Here is a 22,773-nt window from a genome sequence, read left to right as displayed (position 1 = left end):
TTCTAAACTGAATTAGAACCAACTACAGCAAATATGCAGACTTATTTTGTAAACTAAACACATTTCCAAAGTGTAACTGTGTAGAAGATAATCCACCATATAATGCATACATTATCACTAAGAGCTTAAACAAGACAAATTGAAAACTTCAAGAGTGCAACTGATAGTCTAATTAACTATATTTGTAACCTCGATATTTCTTTATGAAAGCTACTCTTAGTTTATGTCCATTAATGTGATTTGTAATTATGCTGTATGATAAATAAGAAATAATTCTTATAATACAGTGGAGCTCTTAATGTGGATCCCATCTTTTTGCAATGACTGACTGTCATCTAAAATGCGCTGCAAAGTTCTGCATCCACAGAGAACTAAGACTGTGTCCTACAGAAGTGACCGACAGAGCTCGACAGCTTTTTGTGACTAATCACAACTGCAGGTGTAGCTCCAGAAGTGTCCTAGGTGAGCGACGACCGTGGCGCTGCCTGCCCTCGGCTACAACTTGTGGTGTTTGAATTCAAATGTGTTTGAATCTTAACACTGCAGCATGTGCAAAAGTGAGAGTGACATCTACGAAACTTCAAGCTAAGCGTTGGAGCAGAAGTGTCGGCTGCTATGAAGTACTTATCATCCGATTTTAAGAAAAGTATTATCTGAAGAGATTTGATTCTTGTGCATCTTACAGCTTAATATCTTTCCTCGGTGAAGGTCTGAATTTATTTTCATTGTTAGTCATAGTTACTGTGCTGCATGAAACTAAGTAAATGACTCCTTCAAATTTTTAAGAGTTTGCAGGGGTGAAATCGCATTGCATAGACTTTCTGTAGTAAATTAAAAGGAAGGTCAGCGTTGGCCATAATATTGGGATAACTTGATACCAGTGTCTGAATTTAATTTGTACAGCACCGAAGATGATCACTATGTGACCGAAAATCGATTCTGCTATCAATAAAACATCAATATTATGGCCATTGATGACCTTCCTTTTAATTTAACATATATGGTCGTTGTGCACACAGCACTCCATGGAGTCGCCAATCGACTTTCTGTATGTTTAAAACGTAGGGCATGCATTATTGCTTATGAAATGTAGCCAACATATTAAAATTGTATTTAAAGTTGAGAGTGGAAAGATATCTCCTTTTGTTCCTGATGTCGGTGGAAGGTCGCTTCATACGAATCTTGTCCTGCCCGTCCGGATTCAAGTGGTTGTAAAAGTCGTCATATTCCATAAACGGTTCAAGATATCACAAGGTGGTTTTTTGGAAATGACAGCACACAAAAAGGACATACTTTGTCATACTTGTATGATTAACACTCGATATATTTTTCTCAAATGTTTGAGCGGTGCAAGGACAAGACTCCCTATAAATTACACAATCAGTTTTTGTCTGAATTTTCATAGCCAACCAAGAGCAAGAAATCTGCAAATGGGATATCGAAGTGACCACCGTGAGGTCTAGTTTTGCACAAAAATAATTAATTGCTTGAAAATAATCAAGGTAATTAGGGAAACCCAATCATAGGTTTGAAGAAAAATTGAAATATTTCACAAACAGCTACTGTTAGATATTTAAATGAAGTGTCAAAAAGTTCATATGTTCAATGTCTAGCTAGCTTGCTCATAAAAAGATGCACTGGTACGATATTTAACTGTCAAAAAGACTTCCTTCAAATCAAGTACTGAAGATAAATACTAAATTTAGACATTTCGAGAACATAAGATGCCAAGAAAGCAAGTGAGGTGTCAGTAGGATCATGCTCTCTGAATAAAACTTGAAAATAAAAAATGAAAGAAATCGATCAGATATATGTGAAATGATTTGCCTAAATGAAATAAAATAGAACAGAGAAACATTTGCTGTGCCTTTAAATTGTGCTAGAAATTATATACAGAAAATTAGTTGCAGCAAATGTTTCTCTAATATGCTTTATATCTCACCTCCAGATAGATCAGTTCACAAAACACTTGACTTTCTTTTCACAAAATTTTGCATGCTTTACATGTGGAGACTATTCATATTAATTGATCCGCTTGGCCTTGACATAGATGGCCAATTAATTACATTCCCAACATTCTAATACCAGTAAAATTTCGTGGTTGTTCATTGTGTTTTATTAGGAACTTAATGTGTGTGATAATACAGGGATAGGTGCATACACACTTAAACGTCAAGTACTTTGGCAAGACCTTAAAAATATACTTTGAGGTGCCGTGTAAACAGTATAGATAAAACTTCATACGTGGAATTGGTGACAGGATTGCAGCTGAGTCAGTTTAAATATAAGAAGTAGCCAGGACCGAACTCGGGACCAAACGATCCCAATTAGTAGCCAAAGACACTACTCTTCACCATGGACACCACTCATTCTTCTGTATTTGCAGTAGTCGGTCGTTCTCCTGGGCTTATCAGCTGTTGGAAATTCTTGATCATTTAAGAAACATTTACCATTAATTTATTCATGAGATGGTCTAATGTCTCCCTGTTCATCCACATATATTCTTCCCTTCATAAATTTCATGCACAGCACTCCTTTATCGCCTTATTTTCCTTAAGTAAAGCTACTTTTCTTGCCTTACTCTCAAACCTACAGTATTCAATGGTTTAGGAGCACTGTTCTATAGAAACAGCTGGTCGGCTGTAGTTGCTATCTTGTAGTGGGAACTCGTCGCTCGCATGCAGGGAACCCGAGCGTGTCGCCCAATAATGCTGTTTCTTGCTGGAGTGTCACGTATTCAGATGTCGCTTGCTGTCGGTTGTTTCTGATGCTTACGTAGGATGTGGCCCGAGATGCTGCGTTGTTGCAATGTTGTGGACTTCACACAAAACAGGACGCACAAAAAATTGTGTGTGTATATTTCAGCAAGTTTGAAGTGAATGCATTGAAACACAGGTTTATAAATGTTAAGTGGTGGAATAGATTTCAGTGCTACTGAATGTACGTACTCAGTGGCGGCAGAAGGAAACACATTTGAAAGTTATGGAAATGTGGAAACCTTTGGAGACAGTGGTTCATTCTTCTGCCAGAGGGATTGAAAGGAAATGAAAAGGGATGAAAGAAAAGGACCAGCAAGGTTTAGAAAATGGGAAGAGTTATAGAAAAGAAGCTATTGGCTCCTAAAGCTTGCAGATTTCCCTAACTTTTGTATGTGTCTTCTCCTGCCACTGCTTGGTGAGTATATTTTTTATGCATCCAGTTATATTTTAAAAGATTGATTATTTTTGTTGATATATTGTTGTTAATATTTGTAACAATGCAGTATGTGACCCTCTCAAAGGTAATATGCCATCATTATCAGAGGTGCGTAACAGTTGTTGGCTTTCACAACCTTTAGGAAACTACCTTTACATGTGAGTGTACGTGCACAGTCGCTGATAGTTGACACTTTTTTTCTCTCGTTACGTGAGTTGGGTTGCTTATAGACTGGTTTGGGTAGTCACAGTGTTGCACACTTCTTACTGAGTGGGTTCCCGTATTAGTGCACTCGTTCTCAGTGAGACAGTACTGTGTGAAACTTCAAATGCCCTCTCCCCCCCCCTCCCTCCCCCCTCCCCGCCCTCCCTCCCCCTTCTGAAATTGAATGGAAGTGAACTTGGATGCAAGTGAGCAATGTTACAGTAACAGTAACATAAGAGTGGTGGTATAAAAGAGAAATTCCGTTGCGCTCACAATAGATGTCTTCTGACTGGAAAAATAGTTTTCAAAATGAGTAGTAGTTATTATCAGCAGGACTAGTTTAACCTGTGAATATAAGCTGACCCTGTATTTCTCAAATCATGAATTTCGGAAAAAAACCCACATTATTATATGGTAAATATGGTAGTTAGTTCAAGCCTGAAACTTGGAGAGCTACTGAAAAACAACTCAAATAATTCATATATACCTACAAACTTGTTTCATGTACCAAATTCAGTTGTGTGGATTGCTGCTGAACAAAGGGCGATTGAAAGAATTCATTTGGTGGAACCAGAAGATGGTAGGTAAGTAAATATCATCACTGAAGAATTTTAGGCTCCCACTATCAGCACGGAAGATAAAACTGGGGAGATATGAGTCCACACGGAGGCTTACCAGCCATAGTTCTGTGACACTGGTACTCAAAGTCCCCTCTGCCACACACCATTAGGTAGATTACAGAGTATAGATGTAGGTTTAGAAGGCAACGTCCCCCATCCGTCAGTGAGAACTTGCATCTTTGTATAATTTTTTGAACGTTGTTTTGAAAGTTTGGTTTTTGGTGAATAACTTTTTAAAACTACTTTTAACTTTTTAATTATTGAAGTTTTTTAGCTTGATGTTGTATAAAAATGCCTGTCGCTCATTATTCCTTTAATCTTAATTGCCAGTATCTGATGAAGGCAGTGCCTGAGATAACTTAATAAATAAAGAAATTTATTAAGTAATCTAGATGGTTGTATTCACAAAATATTAACAATGTTCACGGACGCGTGTAGGAAATTTATTTACTTCATGAATATATTATGTGTAGACTGCGTAAAAAATTATATATTCTTTGAGTTTCGTTTTATTTTGAAAACATTGTACTATCTATTGAAGCAGTTGACTGTTCTAAAGTTTTGAGGCAGTTTATAGGTTTTTATGTTTATTTTGATCAGTAAATACTGATGTGAATCTGTAAGAGTGACAAACTTGACGTAGATTTGGTTTCAAAGTACCTGAACACTTTTCACAGGTACTCTAAACGTTTAAAGTGATCGTGCAGCTCAAATAATTATAATTACAGGAGTACGTACACCGTTTTTAACCAATGCATTATTAAATTTTCAGTGTCTGACACCGAACGAAGTTCCAGACGACGAGTCGGCCAAACGCCAGCGTAGAAATGTGTCCTCGGACTCTGGTCGTGCAGACGATTCAGAGGTTGCGGAGAGCTCTGCTGGCCTTCTCTCCCCTTCGACATACCAGTGAGTACACAAGTGTGGAAGTCTCGGTTTCCCATTGTGTCACAATCTTTCTCTTCTACAGCCTTTACCTTTATTCTGACTAAATGTGTGGTATCAGTCTGTCATGCTAATTTTGTGATGTCAAACTTTTTAACAGTCTGAAAGTAACCAGCATTACATATGATTTAAGGAGTAGAAGTGACAACTCACGGCACAATTGAGGCACGTGTAAACAAGACTGAGAATGTTACTAGCTTTCAGAAGAATTTTTCTGTAGACCTATAGAGTCCCCAAACATCTTACGTAGCCATATTCACCCAGCTGAGTACAATATAATATGTTTTTGAGAATATAATGGCAAATGATAACAGAGCACAGAGGACTTAATATGTCAGGGTTGCTATGTCATTTCAGGAACAGACAGATTTTCGGTGAGCTGCTATACAATTACAACCATTCTTCTACCTATTCTCCCATTTACTAATTTGTAGATTCAGAGGAATACAAAAAGCATTTCCCACTTTCCATCTCTCGCTCATAATTTGCATACATTTAACTTGAAATTATAAGCGAGCATTAATATCTAACTCATCGATGATTTCAGCCGTAAATAGAAATATTAAAAAAGGTAGGAAGATTTTTCTGTTTAGCAAAAGTGACAAAAAGCAGATTACAGAGTACCTGACGGTTCAACACAAAAGTTTTGTATCAAGTACAGATAGTGTTGAGGATCAGTGGACAAAGTTCAAAACCATCGTACAATATGCGTTAGATGAGTATGTGTCAAGCAAGATCGTAAGAGAAGGAAAAGAGCCACCGTGGTACAACAACCGAGTTAGAAAACTGCTGCGGAAGCAAAGGGAACTTCACAGCAAACATAAACATAGCCAAAGCCTTGCAGACAAACAAAAATTACGCAAAGCGAAATGTAGTGTGAGGAGGGCTATGCGAGACGTGTTCAATTAATTCGAAAGTAAAGTTCTACATACTGACTGGGCAGAAAATCCTAAGAAATTCTGGTCTTATGTCAAAGCGGTAGGTGGATCAAAACAAAATGTCCAGAAACTCTGTGACCAAAATGGTACTGAAACAGAGGATGACAGACTAAAGGCCTAAATACTAAATGTCTTTTTCCAAAGCTGTTTCACAGAGGAAGACTGCACTGTAGTTCCTTCTCTAGATTGTCGCACAGATGACAAAATGGTAGATATCAAAATAGGCGACAGAGGGATAGAGAAACAATTAAAATCGCTCAAAAGAGGAAAGACCACTGGACCTGATGGGATACCAGTTCTATTTTACACAGAGTACGCGAAGGAACTTGCCTCCCTTCTTGCAGCGGTGTACCGTAGGTCTCTAGAAGAGCGTAGCGTTCCAAAGGATTGGAAAAGGGCACAGGTCATCCCCGTTTCAAAGAAGGGACGTCGAACAGATGTGCAGAACTATAGACCTATATCTCTAACGTCAATCAGTTGTAGAATTTTGGAACACGTATTATGTTTGAGTATAATGACTTTCCTGGAGACTAGAAATCTACTCTCTAGGAATCAGCATGTGTTTAGAAAAAGACGGTCGTGTGAAACCCAGCTCGCGCTATTCGTCCACGAGACTCAGAGGGCCATAGACATGGATTCGCAGGTAGATGCCGTGTTTCTTGACTTCCGCAAGGCATTCGATACAGTTCCCCACAGTCGTTTATTGAACAAAGTAAGAGCATATGGACTATCAGACCAATTGTGTGATTGGATTGAGGAGTTCATAGATAACAGAACGCAGCATCTCATTCTCAATGGAGAGAAGTCTTCCGAAGTAAGAGTGATTTCAGTTGTGCCGCAGGGGAGTGTCGTAGGACCGTCGCTATTCAGAATATACATAAATGACCTTGTGGATGACATCGGAAGTCCACTGAAGCGTTTTGCGGATGATGCTGTGGTGTATCGAGAGGTTGTAACAATGGAAAATAGTACTGAAATGCAGGAGGATCTGCAGCGAATTGACACATGGTGCAGGGAATGGCAATTGAATCTCAATGTAGACAAGTGTAATGTGCTGCGAATACTTAGAAAGAAAGATCCCTTATCATTTAGCTACAATATAGCAGGTCAGCAACTGGAAGCAGTTAATTCCATAAATTATCTGGGTGTATGCATTAGGAGTGATTTAAAATGGAATGATCGTATAAAGTTGATCGTCGGTAAAGCAGTTCAATTTCAATCCACGAAATACATTTGGTCCTCCAATTAGCTGTTGCTTATTGAACTGCCCAGCAAGATCAATGTCTATCGCCTTCAGAGAATGATAAACAGGAACGCCGCGCCGCCAGCGACGACGGTAACCACGTCGCCTAGGCATTGCTGTGGCACGTTAATACAGGTAAACGTAGCAAGCCAACGCCCAGCGAGACACCCAGAGCTAAGCGTCCGCACTCCTCGACGTTCGCAGAGCGAATGACGCTACGTGCTGCGGCGCAGCTGCAGCCGGCGGCGGCCTTATCATGACGTCAACGTCCGGTCTGCGCCAGTGCGCATTATCAGTCTGTTGCGCAAGAGACCGGAAGTGATAACAACTTGATTTTCCAGCGACACGGGCCTAGTAATACTAGGGCCCGTGTCCCCCGGATTTGAATTCCCGCCACGATTTGAGTCGCGCGCCACAACCTGCTAGCCAATCAGAAGCCGCGAGGGTGACATATATGTTGATTTTCCAAAGTCTTTATTTGCATTTTCAGTAACATGATACGTCTTGTAGGCGATGATGTCTCTGTCAACGAAACTTTCCAATCCTGACATGTTTGGAACACCTGTACCACCTCGTACAATGGCCACTGTAAGCCATCCATTGCCATGGGTAAATGTATCGTTAATGTCGATGCTAAAATTAAGTTTACATCCACAAAACACTGCGGGTCCATCTAGCAAAGAGTGTGCAGCAACAGATTTTACTGTATTCTTCTTCTTGTCTGCAGCTGATGTTGTCATTTCCACATCTTCAGTTGTTTTATATATTGAAATTGAACTTCACATGTGATGTACAAGCTGTGTTTGGAGGTAGTACATGGCTCACACTAGCAGTTGTGTGGGGCAATCATTGTGATTATGGTGGCCTTGAAGCCTTCCCAGATGCAAATATTGTAACGTGGAAGACATGGAGTATAGCAGAGACAGCAGGACTTCTGGCTAAACAGCCATATGGTACACTGGTTCCTAGTATGCCATTTGTGTTGAGTACTAGAAGGAAGAAGAAATTGAATGCAGATGAATACCTGTTTATTTGGGCTAAAGTTGGTAATGGAAATCGTAAAATAAAAATAAATGGTGACTGTATGTTATATTATAGACAATAAAGGTTGTCCAACCCGAGAACCATCCTGATATCCCGTGAGATTTTTTTTTTTTTTTTTAAATAAAAAACAATATTCACTTAAACATTGTGGCTGAGCGCCTCTTGGTTTCTCGCTAGGCGGGTGACCTTGAGCCGGACTTAGTCGCTGCGCCGGCCGCCTCGCGGCTTCTGATTGGCTAGCAGGTTGTGGCGCGCGACTCAAATCGTGGCGGGAATTCAAATCCGGGAATTCATTGGAAGAATCCTAAGGAAATGCAATCCGAAAACAAAGGAAGTAGGTTACAGTACGCTTGTTCGCCCACTGCTCGAATACTGCTCAGCAGTGTGGGATCCGTACCAGATAGGGTCGATAGAAGAGATAGAGAAGATCCAATGGAGAGCAGCGCGCTTCGTTACAGGATCATTTAGTAATCGCGAAAACGTTACGGAGATGATAGATAAACTCCAGTGGAAGACTCTGCAGGAGAGACGCTCAGTAGCTCGGTACGGGCTTTTGTTGAAGTTTCGAGAACATACCTTCACCGAAGAGTCGAGCAGTATATTGCTCCCTCCTACGTATATCTCGCGAAGAGACCGTGAGGATAAAATCAGAGAGATTAGAGCCCACACAGAAGCATACCGACAATCCTTCTTTCCATGAACAATACGAGACTGGAACAGAAGGGAGAACCGATAGAGGTACTCAGGGTACCCTCTGCCACACACCGTCAGGTGGCTTGCGGAGTATGGATGTAGATGTAGATGTAGAACTCGATAATGCCACGTGGTCCCTGATAAATGTGTTTAATAAATGCTCAATTGACTGTTGGACAAATCTGTACGAGGTGTTTCCTTTCGAAGAGATAATCGCAGTGGCACGTACGATAGCCGCTTGTCATTTTTCGTGGCCGCAAAACTTGGGAACAGTTGATGAAATTGGACTTGATAGAATCCAGGGCTGAGTCTGTTCAAAAACTTCACTTAAAGGATTTCTTCCCATACTTAAAGTGGAAAAAGCCTCCAGAACAATCTTTACTGACACTGACTCCATAAGGGGTACTCAAATGAATATCAAATACCTGGCAAAACACATCACGGAATGGTTCCATTCGAAAGTAATCGGCACACTCCGTAAGTCAGTTATACCACTAGGGACGTGACAATGCAGTTGGCTGCTGACAGATCCACCGTGACACCCACTCTTGCACTTCCTTGTCCGACTGAAACAGACATCCACACATATTTCTTCAGGTTGCCAAAGATGTGAAAATCATTCGGTGAAATATCTGGACTCTAAGAAGGATGTCGCAGTGTTTCCCAACCAAATCACTGAAGTGCAGCTTTCAAATGATCGGTAGTGTGGAGACGGACATTATCATGCAATGGGGTGATTTTTTGCAACATCATTCCTGTGGCGTGTCGCAGTGTCTGCAAAGTGTCTTCATAGTGCTGTGCATTGACTGCGGTTCCACGCTCGAGGAATACAACGAGCAGAGATGCCCAGCATTCGAAGGAGTGACCCTTCCGGAACCTGTTTGAACAGTTTTGTATTTCTTTGGCAGGGGAGATGTGCAATGTTCCACTGTTGGTTTTGCTGTTTGTCCTCGGGCTGTCTGAATGCTGTAGGGTGGAGTCATCCTGTCGCACGATAGTGCCTGCCCCCACCCTGTCATTCAGACGAAGACTACGCTCCAGCAATTTGTTGGGAAACACTGCAACATCCTCTGTACAGCCTGGATTTTTTACTACGTGATATCTGTATCTTTGGCAACCTGAAGAAAGACGTGTGGACGTCAGTTTGTCAGACAAGGAAGTGCAAGAGTGGGTGCAACTGTGGATCTGTCAGTGGCTGAACACGTTCTATGAAACAGGAATGGCTTGTCCCATCAAGAGGGATGTGGTAGTACACGATATTAGCATGTTGTGTGTGGGTGGCAGGGGGGGGGGGTGGCAATATTTTTTTTATCTCCCCCCCCCCCCCCCCCCAGTGTGTTCATTTTTCCTTTACTGGACTGCCATTTTTTCCCAGAAGTGATGCCAAGTTACTCGTATTACAGCTATACTTCTTGTAACTTACAAGGAGACAACCTGGCAATTGGAGTTCAGTAATTTTTTGTATTTATGATGAGTGAAATTCAGAACACAGGTATCGGTTTTCCAAAACAGATTGATGCAACTATCAAAAACGGTAGAGAAAATTCATTTTTTAAGATATCCAATGAACATAATTTGACCAAAATTAGGCAATTTTCAAGGGACTTCAGAAACTGGTGTAAAATGTGGGAAATAATGTTTTAAGCTGTAAAAGTTACATATAGGATACCCCCTTGCATTTTCAACGTTACGTATATGTACATAACGGGCATCAAAAGACTTGTCAGGGACTTGTTTATTATCTAATAAAGGTTTATTATCTACTAAAAACCACTGATGTAACTGGAACTGATAATTGTGGGAAGTAGGAATGTTTGATTCAATTTCATATGTCATTATCTATGTTTTTTAAAGCCTGCAGGTTCGATTCATTATTTAAATAATGAAATACTGCACTAGTTATGTATTTTTTCATTCTTGGCATGACGTGTTTCGAGAATTTTTTCTCGTTATTAAGTGCACATATGTGCATAAGTATTTTGTGTGGTGTTTGAGTTTGTGTTATTCTGGGTCTCTTGCACTGTAGACGTCTTTTTGAGGTTGTCAGGTACTGTGCCCCCTCAGTTACGTGGAAAACCACACACACACACACACACACACACACACACACACACACACACACACACACACATTGTTTGTTTGTGTAACATCACAGAAAACACATACGTAAATACTGCACCTGGCAATGAGTATGATATGAAATGATCATATGGCATTGGTTAGGATATCCTCTTCGGGGTTCGGCCACTGTATTTCAAGTATTAGTTGATGCCACTTTGGCAACTTGCGTGTTCTTGAAACACGTTTTGCTCAGCATGAAAACAAATTCGTAACTGGTGTTGTGTTTAAACTAAACATTTGAACAATGCAAAGTTAATGATGATGTCAACTAGTGCTACAAGTGGCCAAAAGCCGAAACACACTAAATATGGTTCGACAAAGGTATCGCGATGATCAAAACGATCACGAAACTGCGTTTGTGCTGTAGGGATAGTTTGGAAATGGCTGTGATTGGTCATGAAATGGTTATTCAGTCGAACCTAGTTACTCCCATCAGCCACAGTGCCAGGTAGAGCTTGGCAGCAGCGGGAGATACGGCACGAATTGTTCCATCTTTTAGATGTTTACCAGTTCAAATCTGCTGAGTAGAGTGCCCTGTCATCAAGAGACTCTACCACTTAATATTTGTAAACACTACTGAATGGCCAGCGTCATTTTTTTCTCCACTAACATTTTTTATAATGTGTAAATTGCGGGAAAATTAAAATTGTGTTGACGCAAAATCATGTGCAAATCAAGATGTGGACATAGGAAATTTGACGGGAATGATAAAGAATGTCGTAAACAGTGGGAAAATGTTAATTCCGGGAATGTAAAAGTGGGATTATACTGTATAAGGTTAACTTGCACGGTGAGAGATTTGGTGAATGATGTTGAGGTTAAGAAATTCTGAAAAGTTAACAGGAAGTGATTTGGAGGCTGTGGGAGTGTATCATGGTTGGATGGAGGAGTGAACTGAGTCGGATAGTGTTCAGCATTGGTATTCGGTTGAGTCTGATCAGTATGGCTGCTGGCAAAGAAATGTTTTCGTTGTAGGCACCGGCAGAAGAAGAGAAGTTCTTTAACAATTCCTGCATGATTGAATTTGGGAATGGATCAAAGGGTAAGGCCTTTGGAAAGGACTCATAGTTCTGTGCGGTTAGTGCCTTTGGAGGAATAACTGTTATTTGGGTCTGTTTAGGTTCTGGATTGTGTATGGTGGTGGGCAGGAGGTTTTGAGGGTGGGGTAAATGTAGCAGGTCTGCAAGACAGGTTTGTCAATTATGTGGGCTTGTGGGGGTGGAGATTGTAGTAGCCCAAGGCGGGAGTAGGAAGTGAACAGGTTGGAGAGTTTTTTGAGGTGGCCTTGTGCATGCTGCTCTAGTTCTCGGAGGGCACCCATTTCAGTGTGTCAGATAGGATTCAGGAATTTGGCATTGCACAGCAGGTGCATTTTACAGTTGGAGAAGGGATAGTGCAAGGACGTTAGGGCCTGATTTACATGTTTTTGCAATCCGGCTTCAACTAGAGATGGTGGTGAGTTGTGTGCGAGTTGCATTTGTCCGCACGTGTGTGTGTGTGTGTGTGTGTGTGTGTGTGTGTGTTTTATCTAAACTATTTGGCAGAAAGCTCATGCACACATGACTGCCAACTCTAGCATTTTGGGCCAGAATGACAACTTTTTCATAATATTGTCATTTTTGCCTGCTGAGTTTGATAACTTCAAAATCTGCAGAACAGTGATTTCGAATCTGTAGCATATGAGTCCTGATAATCATACTTCAGAGCCCTTTTGTGGTCATTCCTAGCTGTGCCACACATTCTTGACACTCGTACAGACAGTACCGACAAGGTACTTAAAGTAGAAATAGAGCCAAAAAATAACTCTATTTGTCACAGGAAGACTCTTGGTTTTGTCATAAGATGTTAACCAGTTTTGTTTTCCACTTGCTATAGTGCAGAAACTACAACCAGTAGTGAGTGCAGTGTGGCAGGCAGCAGCAAGAATAATCAAATGACAACTTCAGTCGCCAGACATTGTGAAGTAATGTGAAAGCAGAACTGTCATAATGGCCATATGGATCACAAATCCCTTATGGTGTCATGAGAGTCACACTCTAGTCCCATGATGGTCTGGGATGAGTCTCTTCACTCATTTCAAAATAAGAAAACTGCCAGCTATGTGTAACACAGAACATGAAGTATTTGGTTAATGGCTATCATGCAATTGCTTGCTGAGCTTGGCAGTGCCGTAAATTGTATAGTTCTGGCCCTGACCTCTACCGGCATTGCACACAGTCACAGTTCTAAACATTCTGCACTTAAGCTGCCTAGTGAAAGTGTCAGCAATTTCACATAATACTATCTTTAGCTAGCAGACAAACTTATACATTTTTTACGAAGAGGATAGTTGCTACCCACCATATAGCAGAGATGCTGAGTTGCAGATAGGCAAAACAGACTTACTTTCAGAAAATGAGCTTTTGGCCAACAAGGCCTTCATTGGAGACAGAAAACACACACACACACAGCAGTCTCCATCCTGGATTTTCTGTTGTTAAACTTGCACATTTCTTTATTCTGAGATACTAGATCCCATGGTTGAGCCCGATGTTGCCATGTATGGTGTGTATCTGATAGGACCAGTTAACCACCCACTGTTTGACTTGGCACCAAAGTGAAGTGTAACTTACATGTGCACTTACACATCACTGTTATCGTGCATAGCTGCAATCTTTATTTTCAAAAATCATTCTTGCACACATTCTATTTCCAAATTGAGGTTCAGCAATTGTTGCGCGATACCAGGAACTGAAAACTGGTTACTTTTCAATATTCGTGCCCAGAAAAAAAACAGTGTTGCTTAAAAAGTAGTTCATTTTGATACAGTTTGTTATGAAACAGCATATATTACTTAAATTTGTGTTTTGAAATACAACTCCCATTTATAAAATCAAACAGTCAAAAATCGTGGATGGAATAATGACAGTGTTATGGAAAGGACAGTTGCTACTAACTGCATAGCAGAGATGTCGAGTTACAGATAGACACAACAAGAAGCCAACGTGTGTGTGTGTGTGTGTGTGTGTGTGTGTGTGTGTGTGTGTTTTCTTGGGTGAAAGCTTGCTTCATGACAATCTTTTTGATAATGAGAATTTCACTCTGCAGCGGAGTGTGCGCTGATATGAAACTTCCTGGCAGATTAAATCTGTGTGCCAGACCGAGACTCGAACTCGGGACCTTTGCCTTTCGCGGGCAAGTGCTCTACCAACTGAGCTACCCAAGCACGACTCACGCCCCGTCCTCACAGCTTTACATCTGCCAGTGCCTCGCCTCCTACCTTCAAACTTTACAGAAGCTCTCCTGCGAACCTTGCAGAACTAGCACTCCTGAAAAAAAGGATATTGCGGAGACATGGCTTAGCCACAGCCTGGGGGACGTTTCCAGAATGAGATTTTCACTCTGCAGCGGAGTGTGCGCTGATATGAAACTTCCTGGCAGATTAAAACTCTGTGCCGGACTGAGACTCGAACTCGGGACCTTTGCCTTCATCTCATTCTGGAAACATCCCCCAGGCTGTGGCTAAGCCGTGTCTCCGCATTATCCTTTCTTTCAGGAGTGCTAGTTCTGCAAGGTTCACAGGAGAGCTTCTGTAAAGTTTGGAAGATAGGAGACGAGATACTGGCAGAATTAAAGCTGTGAGGATGGGGCGTGAGTCGTGCTTGGGTAGCTCAGTTGGTAGAGCACTTGCCCGCGAAGGCAAAGGTCCCGAGTTTTAGTCTCGGTCTGGCACACAGTTTTAATCTGCAAGGAAGTTTCAATCTTTTTGATGTGCCTATGTGTGACGCAGCGTTTCCATTATATAGTGAGTAGCAACTATCTGTTTCATATTATTGTCATAATTCTCATACATGTTAATGTTTCAAGTCCATAATTATAAGTGTGCTGTATACCGTCAGTGTTAAAATGATCTGTTTCTAGATTTACTTTTAAAATTACTGTTATTTGAAATATGTTGTTTTTATTTTTAATCTCTCTTTCAGTTCCGTTCTTTTGGACAATTACTAGTACTTTATTCCCAGGATATGCACTCTGTATTGGTGTAGTAGTAAGACCAGATGTAAGAGGCAATGTTGTGTGGGTGCTTCTGATGGTATCTTACCTTGTGGAAAACTGTGGTGGCTGAGGCAAAGTGTGTTTGTGAAATGAAATGGGCTGTTGTGTTGGTTGTGGAGCAGGAACTTTATAATGTACTGTAATGTCGGAGAGAAACCTTGAGAACATCACGTAAGTCATGTATTTTTCTTACTGGATTCGTGTGCAGATATTTTATTTGTGTGCGTGCGTGCGCGCACTCGCGCGCGTTTTCCTCCTGATTAATGTCACTTAACCTAACCTAACCAGGTAGTTATTTGAATTCCAATCTAATGACTTACTGGTCCCAGACATAACAGAACTAAATTTTTAGAGAATAGTTTTTTTGTACAATATCTTTTATTCAAACTATGCATCAGAATAATGTTCAATCAGTAGATAGAAAACGGTAACCACATGGTAAAAAGTGCCATTTTGTGATTACGAGTTAAAGTTTTTGTCCATTTTCGAGGACTAAAACTAAAAAGGAAAGCATGAAAGTTCTGTACAAGTGAAAAACACAGCTGTTTCTCTCTGTACTTAGTATAATTAAAGTTTTGTAGCTTTGGGAAGTGATGTGAGTGTGCTTTTCATTCATTACCTCATTAATTTTAGTGCCTTTCTCTTTGATTTACCAAATTTGCAACCTTTTTACTACATCATATGTCATTGAACAGCAGAGATAAGACATTTGATATTACATAATGTGTTTGTATGCTGTGAAGTAGCCTCCGTTATCTCTGTGGCTGGAGTTACACAATGAGGAGTCAGTGACGCATACTCCCATAATGCCTGCATGCTGGTGTCATTCAAATTTTTGAAAAAAGTGAATGAGAAGGTATAATGGAATTTATTGTTGTCTCGAAAGTTGGTCTGAGTGCGCTTTATTTTACATGTCAACTTCCGTGGGACCAAATTAAGGAGCAAATCGCCAAGGTCATGGAACGTGTCAGTACATGAAATTACAACATAAAAGTAATATCAGATAAAAATAAATGTTTATGAACCCAAAAAAAGTCAGTCCAGAAATTTTAAGTAAACGCAATCAACAATACAATAAGAATCAGCTTAATTTTTCAAGGAACTTTTCGACAGAATACAAGGAGTGATCCACGAGAAAACTCTTCAGTTTCGATTTGAAAGCACGTGGATTACTAAGATTTTTGAATTCGAGTGGTAGCTTATTGAAAATGGTTGCAGCAGTATATTGCACACCTTTTTGCGCAAGAGTTAAGGAAGTCAGATACAAATGCAGGTTTGATTTCTGCCGAGTATTAACAGAGTGAAAGCTGCTTATTCTTGGAAATAAGCTAATATTGTTAACAAGAAATAACAATAAGGAATATACATATTGAGAGGCCAATGTCAAAATACCCAGACTCGTGAACAGGGGTCGACAAGAGGTTCGTGAACTTACTGCCCGAACAGCCCGTTTCTGAGCCAAAAATATCCTTTTAGAATGGGAAGAGTTACCCCAAAATATAATACCATATGACATAAGCGAATGAAAATAAGCAAAGTAGACTAATTTTCGTGTCAAACAATCACTCACTTCTGATACCGTTAGAATAGTAAAAATGACTATATTAAGTCTCTGAACAAGATCCTGAACATGGGCTTTCCACGACAGCTTACTATCTATCTGAATACCTAGAAATTTGAACTGTTCAGTTTCACTAACCAGATGCCCATTCTGCGAAATTGAAACGTCAGGTTTTCTTGAATTGTGTGTTAGAAACTGCAAAACCTGAGTCTTACTGTGATTTAGCATTAGTTTATTTTCTACAAGCCATGAACTGAGGTCATGTACTGCACTATTTGAAACCGAGCCGATGTTGCACACAACATCCTTTACTACCAAGCTAGTGTCAGCAGCAAAAAGAAATATTTTAGAGTTACCTTTAATACAGATGTATGGGACAGGCGAAATACCCTCAGACTTCAAGAAGAATATAATAATTCCAATCCCAAAGAAAGCAGGTGTTGAGAGATGTGAAAATTACCGAACAATCAGTTTAATAAGCCACAGCTGCAAAATACTAACGCGTATTCTTTACAGACGAATGGAAAAACTAGTAGAAGCCAACCTCGGGGAAGATCAGTTTGGATTCCGTAGAAATATTGGAACACGTGAGGCAATACTGACCCTACGACTTATCTTAGAAGAAATATTAAGAAAAGGCAAACCTATGTTTCTAGCATTTGTAGACTTAGAGAAAGGTTTTGACAGTGTTGACTGGAATACTCTCAAATTCTAAAGGTGGCAGGGGTAAAATACAGGGAGCGAAAGGCTATTTACAATTTGTACAGAAACCAGATGGCAGTTATAAGAACAGAGGGGCATGAAAGGGAAGCAGTGGTTGGCAAGGGAGTGAGACAGGGTTGTAGCCTCTCCCCATGAACCATGGACCTTGCCGTTGGTGGGGAGGCTTGCGTGCCTCAGCGATACAGATAGCCGTACTGTAGGTACAACCACAACGGAGGGGTATCTGTTGAGAGGCCAGACAAACGTGTGGTTCCTGAAGAGGGGCAGCAGCCTTTTCAGTAGTTGCAAGGGCAACAGTCTGATGATTGACTGATCTGGCCTTGTAACAATAACCAAAACGGCCTTGCTGTGCTGGTACTGCGAACGGCTGAAAGCAAGGGGAAACTACGGCCGTAATTTTTCCCGAGGGCATGCAGCTTTACTGTATGATTAAATGATGATGGCGTCCTCTTGGGTAAAATATTCCGGAGGTAAAATAGTCCCCCATTCGGATCTCCGGGCGGGGACTACTCAAGAGGATGTCGTTATCAGGAGAAAGAAAACTGGCATTCTACGGATCGGAGCGTGGAATGTCAGATCCCTTAATCGGGCAGGTAGGTTAGAAAATTTGAAAAGGGAAATGGATAGGTTAAAGTTAGATATAGTGGGAATTAGTGAAGTTCGGTGGCAGGAGGAACAAGACTTCTGGTCAGGTGACTACAGGGTTATAAACACAAAGTCAGATAGGGGTAATGCAGGAGTAGGTTGAATAATGAATAGGAAAATAGGAACGCGGGTAAGCTACTACAAACAGCTTAGTGAACGCATTATTGTGGCCAAGATAGATACGAAGCCCACACCTACTACAGTAGTACAAGTTTATATGCCAACTAGCTCTGCAGATGACGAAGAAATTGAAGAAATGTATGATGAAATAAAAGAAATTATTCAGATAGTGAAGGGAGACGAAAATTTAATAGTCATGGGTGACTGGAATTCGTCAGTAGGAAAAGGGAGAGAAGGAAACATAGTAGGTGAATATGGATCGGGGGGAAGAAATGAAAGAGGAAGCCGCCTTGTAGAATTTTGCACAGAGCATAACATAATCATAGCTAACACTTGGTTTAAGAATCATGATACAAGGTTGTATACATGGAAGAACCCTGGAGATACTAAAAGGTATAAGATAGATTATATAATGGTAAGACAGAGATTTAGGAACCAGGTTTTAAATTGTAAGACATTTCCAGGGGCAGATGTGGACTCTGACCACAATCTATTGGTTATGACCTGTAGATTAAAACTGAAGAAACTGCAAAAAGGTGGGAATTTAAGGAGATGGGACCTGGATAAACTGAAAGAACCAGAGGTTGTACAGAGTTTCAGGGAGAGCATAAGGGAACAATTGACAGGAATGGGGGAAAGAAATACAGTAGAAGAAGAATTGGGTAGCTTTGAGGGATGAAGTAGTGAAGGCAGCAGAGGATCAAGTAGGTAAAAAGACGAGGGCTAGTAGAAATCCTTGGGTAACAGAAGAAATACTGAATTTAATTGATGAAAGGAGAAAATATAAAAATGTAGTAAATGAAGCAGGCAAAAAGGAATACAAACATCTCAAAAATGAGATCGACAGGAAGTGCAAAATGGCTAAGCAGGGATGGCTAGAGGACAAATGTAAGGCTGTAGAGGCTTATCTTACTAGGGGTGAGATAGATACTGCCTACAGGAAAATTAAAGAGACCTTTGGAGAGAAGAGAACCACTTGTATGAACATCAAGAGCTCAGATGGAAACCCAGTTCTATGCAAAGAAGGGAAAGCAGAAAGGTGGAAGGAGTATATAGAGGGTCTATACAAGGGCGATGTACTTGAGGACAATATTATGGAAATGGAAGAGGATGTAGATGAAGATGAAATGGGAGATACGATACTGCGTGAAGAGTTTGACAGAGCACTGAAAGACCTGAGTCGAAACAAGGCCCCCGGAGTAGACAACATTCCATTGGAACTACTGGCGGCCCTGGGAGAGCCAGTCCTGACAAAACTCTACCATCTGGTGAGCAAGATGTGTGAAATAGGCGAAATACCCTCAGACTTCAAAAAGAATATAATAATTCCAATCCCAAAGAAAGCAGGTGTTGACAGATGTGAAAATTACCGAACTGTCAGTTTAATAAGCCACAGCTGCAAAATACTAACACGAATTCTTCACAGACGAATGGAAAAACTAATAGAATCCGACCTCGGGGGAAGATCAGTTTGGATTCCGTAGAAATACTGGAACACGTGAGGCAATACTGACCTTACGACTTGACTTAGAGATAGCTTTTGACAATGTTGACTGGAATACTCTCTTTCAAATTCTAAAGGTGGCAGGGGTAAAATACAGGGAGCGAAAGGCTATTTACAATTTGTACAGAAACCAGATGGCAGTTATAAGAGTCGAGGGACATGAAAGGGAAGCAGTGGTTGGGAAGGGAGTAAGACAGGGTTGTAGCCTCTCCCCGATGTTATTCAATCTGTATATTGAGCAAGCAGTAAAGGAAACAAAAGAAAAATTCGGAGTAGGTATTAAAATCCATGGAGAAGAAATAAAAAGTTTGAGGTTTGCCGATGACATTGTAATTCTGTCAGAGACAGCAAAGGACTTGGAAGAGTAGTTGAACGGAATGGATAGTGTCTTGAAAGGAGGATATAAGATGAACATCAACAAAGCAAAACAAGGATAATGGAATGTAGTCGAATTAAGTCGGGTGATGTTGAGGGTATTAGATTAGGAAATGAGACACTTAAAGTAGTGAAGGAGTTTTGCTATTTAGGGAGTAAAATAACTGATGATGGTCGAAGTAGAGAGGATATAAAATGTAGACTGGCAATGGCAATCGTTTCTGACGAAGAGAAATTTGTTAACATCGAGTATAGATTTAAGTGTCAGGAAGTCATTTCTGAAAGTATTTGTATGGAGTGTAGCCATGTATGGAAGTGAAACATGGACGGTAAATAGTTTGGACAAGAAGAGAATAGAAGCTTTCGAAATGTGGTGCTACAGAAGAATGCTGAAGATTAGATGGGTAGATCACATAACTAATGAGGAGGTACTGAATAGGATTGGGAGAAGAGGAGTTTGTGGCACAACTTGACCAGAAGAAGGGATCGGTTAGTAGGACATGTTCTGAGGCATCAAGGGATCACCAATTTAGTATTGGAGGGCATCGTGGAGGGTAAAAATCGTAGGGGGAGACCAAGAGATGAATACACTAAGCAGATTCAGAAGGATGTAGGTTGCAGTAGGTACTGGTAGATGAAGAAGCTTGCACAGGATAGAGTAGCATGGAGAGCTGCATCAAACCAGTCTCAGGACTGAAGACCACAACAACAACATATTGAGCAAGCAGTAAAGGAAACAAAAGAAAAGTTTGGAGTAGGTATAAATTCCAGGGAGAAGAAGTAAAAACGTTGAGGTTTTCAGATGACATTGTAATTGTCAGAGACAGCAAAGGACTTGGAAGAGCAATTGAATGGAATGGACAGTGTCTTGAAAGGAGGATATAAGATGAATATCAACAAAAGCAAAACAGGGATAATGGAATGTAGTCGAATTAAGTCTGGTGATATCGAGGGCATTAGATTAGGAAATGAGACACTTAAAGTAGTAAAGGAGTTTTGCTATTTGGGGAGCAAAATAACTGATGATGGTCGAAGTAGAGAGGATATAAAATGTAGACTGGCAATGGCAAGGAAAGCGTTTCTGAAGAAGAGAAATTTGTTAACATCGAGTATAGATTTAAGTGTCAGGAAGTCATTTCTGAAAGTATTTGTATGGAGTGTAGCCATGTATGGAAGTGAAACATGGACAGTAAATAGTTTGGACAAGAAGAGAATAGAAGCTTTTGAAATGTGGTGCTACAGAAGAATGCTGAAGATTAGATGGGTAGATCACATAACTAATGAGGAGGTATTGAATAGGATTGGGGAGAAGAGGAGTTTGTGGCACAACGTGACTAGAGGAAGGGATCGGTTGGTAGGACATGTTCTGAAGCATCAAGGGATCACAAATTTAGCATTGGAGGGCAGTGTGGAGGGTAAAAATCGTAGAGGGAGACCAAGAGATGAATACACTAAGCAGATTCAGAAAGATGTAGATTGCAGTATGTACTGGGACATGAAGCAGCTTGCACAGGATAGGTAGCATGTAGAGATGCATCAAACCAGTCTCAGGACTGAAGAGCACAACAAAAACAACGTTTAATACTAGAGGGCATATCATTTATGTAAATAAGGAACAGGAGTGACCCTAACACTGATCCCTGGGGATCAGTTCAGTCGCATACGAGTAGTACCATCTCCCGCTTCTGGTCACTTGAAGCCAGATGCTAACCAGAAAAATTTTTCTGGTGCTCCCGAGCTGCCAAATTTGCACTTGTGCAGAGTGGTCCGAGTTGTATTGGGGAGTGGGGTAGTCTCCACGTGACCCGTGTTTACGTTCAGTGATTTTGCTGTCTCCTCTTCATGTACATCTCCCACGTCAGATGAAGACAGAATGGATTTTTGTGGCCGGGAGCTGTCAAGTGAATTAAAGTACATTCACATAATTATGGAAAGCTGAAATATATAACTAGTTTCAGTTTTATGATTTTATTTTATTTCCACGTTTTTGGCAGTCAAGCAGCAATTGTCTTGCAGAACAATGAAGTTATTTTTGTCGGTTTGCTAAAGAAATTTGGCTTTTATTAATCTTTTCCCCTGAGGCAGTCAATTTGTTTCATACGAAGCGTTTCCGTCCACAGTAGAGACTAGTTTCAATTGTTCACTGAATTTCAGTTGCACGTTTTCATCTTCTGGCACATATGACATTTTGCCACAATAAAAAACCAAACACGAGATAGTACAGTACTGATACTCCAAGAAAATTTACGTCCCGAAAACCACTCTGAAAACCTTAATATCTGGTTGGGGCCTACTTCATTGTGAATCTGGACATACAAATGTGCACTTCAAGCCGAATTATACATTTTAGCACAGTTTATGAAATTCCAGTGCTCTTGGAGTATCCTCTGATGTCCTGTTTCTTTTATGAAGTAAGGTACAATGTCTTAATGCTTTATATGTGCAAACATACGGGCTTCCTATGGCACCGTAGCTGTGGGAGCCCAGTGACGCCTGTTTTCTAGTGCTCTCTGGGAACTGCTGAAACGTATTTCTAACAGGTCTCAGGAAAATTTTGCGAATAGTGTTTTGAAAAGCATTACTTTCGAAGTAAATTTCCTTTTGCACACAATGAATTATGTTACGTGTAAGAATGTGCGATGAGTTATTTAAATCGCAGAGGATGTGTCTCACAATTAAAACTTGACAGTTTGAAGACCGGCTACTTGGAAGAATTTCAAGCCCAGAAGACCAGAGATTTATGTCATTATTTTAAATTTTACTAACACATTTCTATGATTTAGCTTAAAGTTTAGCACACACAAGAA

General features: G+C 40.5%; 1 protein-coding gene across 1 annotated transcript in view; it reads left to right on the top strand.

Moving 5' to 3' along the window:
- Positions 1 to 22,773, top strand: part of LOC126212621 (mucin-19-like) — a 135,788-nt gene that overhangs the window by 17,564 nt on the left and 95,451 nt on the right. Inside the window, exon 4 of the mRNA XM_049940050.1 lies at positions 4,792 to 4,928. Coding sequence (XP_049796007.1) covers positions 4,792 to 4,928 — 137 coding nt within the window. The remainder of the gene's footprint in view (positions 1 to 4,791; positions 4,929 to 22,773) is intronic.

Source organism: Schistocerca nitens, chromosome 11, assembly GCF_023898315.1.
Source record: "Schistocerca nitens isolate TAMUIC-IGC-003100 chromosome 11, iqSchNite1.1, whole genome shotgun sequence".
Lineage (NCBI taxonomy): Eukaryota > Metazoa > Arthropoda > Insecta > Orthoptera > Acrididae > Schistocerca > Schistocerca nitens.
Note: the sequence above shows the minus strand (reverse complement) of the source record. Positions and strands in the feature narration are given on the sequence as shown.